The 7312-nt window shown below is 46.0% G+C and overlaps 1 protein-coding gene across 1 annotated transcript in view; it reads left to right on the forward strand.

Annotated features, from left to right (window-relative positions):
• Positions 1 to 3891: 3891 nt before the first annotated feature.
• Positions 3892 to 7312, forward strand: part of LOC112078759 (microsomal glutathione S-transferase 1) — a 10385-nt gene continuing 6964 nt past the window's right edge. The window contains exons 1-3 of the mRNA XM_070442132.1: positions 3892 to 4112; positions 4531 to 4637; positions 5348 to 5409. Coding sequence (XP_070298233.1) covers positions 4074 to 4112; positions 4531 to 4637; positions 5348 to 5409 — 208 coding nt within the window. The 5' untranslated portion in view covers positions 3892 to 4073. The remainder of the gene's footprint in view (positions 4113 to 4530; positions 4638 to 5347; positions 5410 to 7312) is intronic.

Below are 7312 nucleotides of genomic sequence, written 5' to 3' on the forward strand. Positions count from 1 at the left end.
TTGCATCAACAACTCATCACAGAGAACACACCTGGTTTGGTTGCATCAACTCATCACAGAAAACACACCTGGTTTGGTTGCATCATCAACTCATCACACGAGAACACAACCTGGTTGTTTGCATCATCAACTCATCACAGAGAACACACCTGGTTTGGTTGCATATCAACTCATCACAGAGACACACCTGGTTTGGTTGCATCAACAACTCATTACAGAAAACACACCTGGTTTGGTTGCATCATCAACTCATCACAGAGAAACACCTGGTTTGGTTGCTTCAACAACTCATCACAGAGAACACACCTGGTTTGGTTGCATCAACAACTCATTACAGAGAACACACCTGGTTGGTTGCTCATCAACTCATCACAGAGACAGACCTGGTTTGGTTGCATCATCACCTCATCACAGAGAACACACACTGGTTTGGTTGCATCATCAACTCATCACAGAGAACACACCTGGTTTGCATCATCAACTCACAACGAGAAACACACTCTGGTTTGGTTGCTTCAACAACTCATACAGAGAACACACCTGGTTTTGGTTGCTATCAACTCATCACAGAGAACACACCTGGTTTGGGTTGCAACAACTTCATCACAGAGAAACACACGTGGTTGCATAATCAACAACTCTTCACAGATAACACACCTGGTTTGGTTGCATGAACTCATCACGGAGAAACACACCTGGTTTGGTTGCTTCACCAAATCATCACCTGTAAACAACTCCCTATATACAAACAGTTCAACATAGGCACACTAATAGGGTTTTCTTCTTCTGTGTTTTTTAAGGGTGCAGTCTGTGCTGTAGAATCCACTGTGATTGGTGGAGACAAAGCCCTAGCTGTTAGCAAATGAGCACTGTGTCGCCCTACTTCATTATATCGCACGCACGCCACGCACACACACACACACACCACACACACACACACACACACACCACACACACACACACACACACACGCACACACACACACAGCCCCCCCCCCCCCCACACACACACGCAGGAAATGTAGTTTCTGAAACAATTAAAGTATTGACGACATCACGTCTCAAAGTCCTGAAAACTTCAAATGTAGTATCTGGTGTAAATAATCTTTATCATCTCTTTGCCAAACGTGATCCGTCACACATCCAGTGTACATAATTTATGTCAAATGAAGCATTAAGCTATTAATAGCTGATCATTAGGCTTCTGGAGTCACTGCACAACCAAACCCGGATGCTGAATCCAAAGCTAGCCTTGCAAACTGGAATTGAGAGTTCTTGGAGATGAGATCAGACTACCAGCTCAGCTCAGATCACCTTTGCTATGGCGTGTTTTCACGGATCGGTGAGTCAGCGTTAACTGACTGGGTGAATCTTTGGAACTGTCTGTCTACAATAAGGGGTCAGGGAGTGAAGAGAGATAAACCTTTGGTCTACTTGCAGGTGACTAGGTACACACACACACCACACACACACACACACCACACACACACACACCACACACACAACCACACACCACACTACACACACACACACACACACACACCCACACACACACACACCACACACAGCAACACACACCACACACACACACCACAACACACACACAAACACACAAGACACACACACAGAGGCATGCAGAACAAACACACACAACGCACGCAAGCACACACACACATGCACACACAACACACACACACACGACACACACACACACACACAACACACACAAACACACACACACAACACACACACCAACACCACACACACAGAGACAGAGACCGAGACAGAGGCATGCAGACAGACACACGTACACACACACACACAGACACATACACAACACACACACCACACACACACACACACACACAGAGGCATCAGACAGACAAACACACAATCAAAACTGCAGTGACTCTGGTACTTTGGACTCAGTATTACAGAATAACTGCAGTGTACTGTAGCTGAACTGCATTATACTGCCCCCTAACTACAGTTATAACTGCCATTCACCCCTATTATACTACTACAGTTATACTGCCCCCTAACTACAGTTATACTGCCCCCTAACTCAGTTATACTGCCCCTAACTACAGTTATACTGCCCCTAACTCAGTTATACTGCCCTAACTACATATGCTTCCATATACTGCCCTAACTGCATTATACTGCGTCCTAACTGCAGTTATACTGCCCCCTAACTGCAGTTACTACTGCCCCCTAACTACAGTATACTGCCCCCAACTGCAGTTATACTGCCCTAACTACAGTTATACTGCCCCCTAACTGCAGTTATACGCCCCTAACTACAGTTATACTGCCCCTAACTACAGTTATACTGCCCCTAACTACAGTTAATACTGCCCCTACACAGTTATACTCCCCCTAACTACAGTTATATGCCCCCTAACTGCAGTTATACTGCGTCCTAACTGCAGTTATACTGCCCCCTAACGCAGTTATACTGCCGCCTAACTACAGTTATACTGCCCCCCTAACTGCAGTGTATACTGCCCCTAACTACAGTTATACTGCCCCCTAACTGCAGTTATACTGCCCTAACTACCAAAAAAGTTATACGCCCTAACTACAGTATACTGCCCCTAACTAAAGTTATACTGCCCCCTAACTACAGTTATAACTTGCCCCTAACGTACAGTTATACTCCCCCTAACACAAGTTATACTTCCCCCTACACTACAGTTATACTGCCCCCAACTACAGTCAACACTGAGAAATTACTGCAGATAAAAAAACGTAGTTCTTTTTGGATTTGCAGCATATTGCAATTATGCTGCACTCTAACTAACTGCAGTTATACTGCCCCCTAAACTACAAGTTATACTGCCCCCTAACTGCAAGTTAACTCCCCCTATACTGCAAGTTATACTGCCCCCTAACGCAGTTATACTGCCCCCTAAACTAACATTATACTGCCCCCTAACTACATTATTACTCCCCCTAACTGTGCAGTTATACTGCCCTAAAACTACAGTTATACTGCCCCTAATACTGCAGTTATACTGCCCCTACTAACACAGTTATACTACAGTGTGTACTACAGTTATACTGCACTCTAACTAACTACAGGTGTATACACAGGTTATGACAGTTATACCCTCTACTACAGTTATTACTACAGTGTCTACCATGTACTACAGTTTACTGCACTCGTAACTAACGTACAGTTATTGACTGCACTCTAACTTACAGTATACTAACAGTGGTACACAGTTATACTCCTCTACTCGTACATGGTACTACTTAGCATCTACTACAGATATACTACAGTGTTACTACAGTTATACTTGCACTCTAACTAAGTACGTTATTCTTAAGTGTGGACGCATGTTAACTACAGTATTACGCACCTCTAACTAACACAGTTTATACTACAGTTGTACTACAGTTATACTGCACTTGCTAACTACAGTATACTGCACTCTAACACATTAAATATACTACAAGTGTACTGCAGTTGTACTGCAATCTCTGACTGCAATATTTCTTCTAAGTACTGGTGTCTATACCATACAAATTGCTGCCTAACAATAACAATGTTTACCGTTGGTAGTGGAATGTGTGTCAATTCAACCTGCCCTCAATTTCGCAACACCACATGTGGCCTCGGGTCCAAGTGTCCCAGAATTCAACAACACCTCCCGTTGCAGTGTCGAAACGATCTCTGGTCTGTGAAATATACTAMTTGATTTACAGAGAGAAGGACTACACTCCAGACTGGTAAGAATATTTTTCCCACACTCATCAAAGTTCATCCACGGGGTTTTCTGCGCGTAATCTACAGCCGGTGCAGGACGAGGTGTGCGCGCCAGTAACAGACGTTAGTGTAACATCAGTAAAACAAAAATGTTTCCCCCCCCCCCTAACTCCTCGCGCCATTATTTTGTTGAACTTTGGCTTCGTGTTTGGCTACTTATCTGACGCCATATACGACGGGTACATTTGAACGATAAAACCCACTGCTGCGCTGCTGTGATAAGAGCCGTGAAACTGAACACAGTAACATACGGGAACTTGCAGTAGCCTATCATTCAAACAGATTGGGGGTTTTAATTAAAAATGTTGCTGTTGACACTGACAGGCAAAACCTGCATAGCGGTGCGTTGCTTATTGATAGTGCATGGAATGGATTTTAAAGAACTTTAACAATAGGCTGCTTTGTTAAAAAAAAAAAACGTATATATATTTTTTAGAGGGTAGATCATCTTTAATTTTGCAGATAGATGCTAGTCTATACACCAGTCAGACTACAGATCCCTTAACAGCAGCTGTGTATATAGATGCTAGTCTGTACACCAGTCAGACTACAGATACTATCATATTCGTTGCTATATGTCAGTCTGTGAATCTGACGGTGTTGTTTGTCTGGGCCCAGCATGTTGGTGGTTTCATTGGAATTTATTGCATGTTCAGTAAGCATGATGACTTCTGTAAATATTATGTACGCACCGTTCAGGCCTTCTTTATAAAGAGCAACAAGTCCCGTGCTGTTTACAGTGTCTCTTGTTGGTCGTAGCAGAGCGATAACAAGATGAAGGAAATGCCATCCGTGATAGACAGCGAGGTGTTCCTGGCCTTCTCTACCTACGCCGAGAGTTGGTCTCCAGCTGAGTATGACCGGCCGTGACATGTAACTCAAGGTGTGCTCCTAATGTGCCGTGGCAAGAGGTGGTCTCCCACTGAGTAAGTCCCTTTAATGTATGATATGGTGTCGTCCTCGGTGTGTCTCTGGAAGAGGGGTCTCCACTGATATTGATCGCCTTAATCGGTCCAAATAGTGAGGCGGTTCCCCACTGGACGCTTCAGGAATGGATGGTGTGCTGCCAGACTGATAGCCTGGACGGCCCCTTAAGTTAGAGGTGTGTGCGTGCCTACGGAAGGGAGGAGGTTGTCGCGCACGGAGTAGTATGCGTCCTAAACGAATGTAATGATGGTGTCTCCTATTGCGCTGGAGAGAGGGTGGTGCTCCACTGCCACTGATAGGGCGCGTTCTATGAAGTAGAGAGGTGGCTGTGAAGTGGTGCGCTTAGTTGGTTCGCTGGCGGGGTGGAGGTGGTTCTGAACAGGGCATTCGAGGACTACCGAACGGGTCCTTAGGATGATACGGGTAGGTGAGTGTGCTCCTACTGATCGTGAGAGTGGAGCGTTGGTTCTCCACTTGAATATACCTGCGTAATGTAATATGGTGTCGCCCTATTACCATCTGAGAAGCAAGGTGGTCTCCATGATATACCCCTTAAGTGTAATATGGTTCATCCTACTGACTAGGAAGAGGTTGGTCTCCCAGGATATGCCCTCAATAATAGTAGATCTCTATGTGTCCTACTGAGTAGAAAGGTGTCTCCGGGACTGATGATGGAGCTCATGAGTAACAAGGGTGGCAAGTCATGTGCAGGTGGGTCTCTATTCCGGGGGGATGCGGTGTCGGGTGCCCGACTGATGACTACCCCTAATGGTAGAGGAGTATAGGGTGGTAAATGCTATTTGCCCAACGCGCGGGGAGGGTAAAGGAATCTCGAACATCTGAACATACAGTACATCGGCTCTATAGCAGTGACATAAGTGAAATGGTGTGCTGTGAACTGAGGGCTGGGACTCGGGAAAGAGGTGAGCGGTCTGGAGTGGGACGCAACACTGAAACTGAGAAGGTAGAGCCTAAATAGGTGCTAAGGTGGTATATGGTGTAGTCTCGCTAGCTGACTAGGAAGAGGGGGTCTCCACTGATATGAAGGGGCCGCCGTAATAGGTAAGAAGTGGTGGTCGGCCTGAGGTCATGGGAAAGAGGAAGACGGTGGGGCTACCACGTGGATATACCGCCTGTAATGTAATATGGTCGTCGTCCTAGGTTGTGCCTGGGGAGAGAGGTGGTCTCCCACTGGGATCTACCCCTTAATGTAATATGGTGTCTCCTATTGTCCTGGAAGAGGTGGTCTCCGACTGATACCCCTTAATGTAATATGGTGGTCTCCTATTGCCCGGGAAGAAGGTGGTCTCGACTGGATATATCCTGTAATGTAATATGGTGTCTCCTATTCCCTGGAAGAGGTGGTCTCCACTGATATATCCCTTAATGTAATATGGTGTCTCCTATTGTCCTGGAGAGGGGTGGTTCCACTGATATACCCCTATAACAATGTAAACTACTCTTGGTCCTAAAACGTCTCTATAAGGTCCTAGGGGGCCTCTATAAGTCTAGTGGGGGCCTATATAGGTCTAGGGGGGCCTATATAAGTCTAGGGGGGCTCTATAAGTCTAGGGGGCCCTATAGAGTCCGGGGGGCCTACATAAGTCTAGTGGGGCCTCTATAAGTCTAGTGGGGCCTCTATAAGTCTAGTGGGGCTTCTATAGAGTCTAGTGGGGCCTCTATAAAGTCTAGTGGGGGCCTCTATAAGTCTAGGGGGGCCTCCTATAAGTCTAGGGGGCTCTATAGTCTAGTGGGCTCTATACGTCTAGGGGGGCCTCTATAAGTCTAGCGGGGCCTCTATAAGTCTAGCGGGGCCTCTATAAGTCTAGCGGGCCCTCTATAAGCCTAGCGGCCTCTATAGTCTCGCGCGGCCTCTATAGTCTAGGGGGCTCTAATAAGTCTAAGGGCCTCTAAGTCAGGGGGCCTCTATAAGTGCTAGTGGGGCCTCTAAATGTCTTAGGGGGGGGCCTCTATAAGTCTAGGAGGCCTCTATACGGTAGGAGCCTCTATAAGGTAGGAGGCCTCTATAAGGTAGGCCTACCTTCTCACACGTTCCACATCCGGGTCAACTCTCAGCATCCTCTTCTTGTCCTCTGGAGTCTTAGCCATCCCTGTGTCTTCCATGTTGGCAAAACACTGTGAGGGAGAGACACTTTACACCATAGAGTTCACTTACAGGCTATATAACACTGTGGAGGAGAGAGACAAGTTTACACCATAGAGTTCACTTACAGGCATATAAACACTGTGGAGGGAGAGACAAGTTTACACCATAGAGTTCACTTACAGGCTATATAACACTGTGGAGGAGAGAGACAAGTTTACACCATAGAGTTCACTTACAGGCTATATAACACTGTGGAGAGAGACAAGTTTACACCATAGTTCACGTACAGGTATAAACACTGTGGAGGGAGAGACAAGTTTACACCATAGAGTTCACCTTACAGGCTATATAACACTGTGGAGGGAGAGAAAGTTTACACCATAGAGTTCACTTACAGGCTATATAACACTGTGGAGGGATATTACCACATTCCTGTACCTTTCTCGTGAAGCGGAAGTACGCAGTCATAGGAGACATCAGCATCATCTTGAGGCACACGTTATCAGT

This window comes from Salvelinus sp. IW2-2015, unplaced genomic scaffold (assembly GCF_002910315.2).
Source record: "Salvelinus sp. IW2-2015 unplaced genomic scaffold, ASM291031v2 Un_scaffold6204, whole genome shotgun sequence".
Taxonomy (NCBI): domain Eukaryota; kingdom Metazoa; phylum Chordata; class Actinopteri; order Salmoniformes; family Salmonidae; genus Salvelinus; species Salvelinus sp. IW2-2015.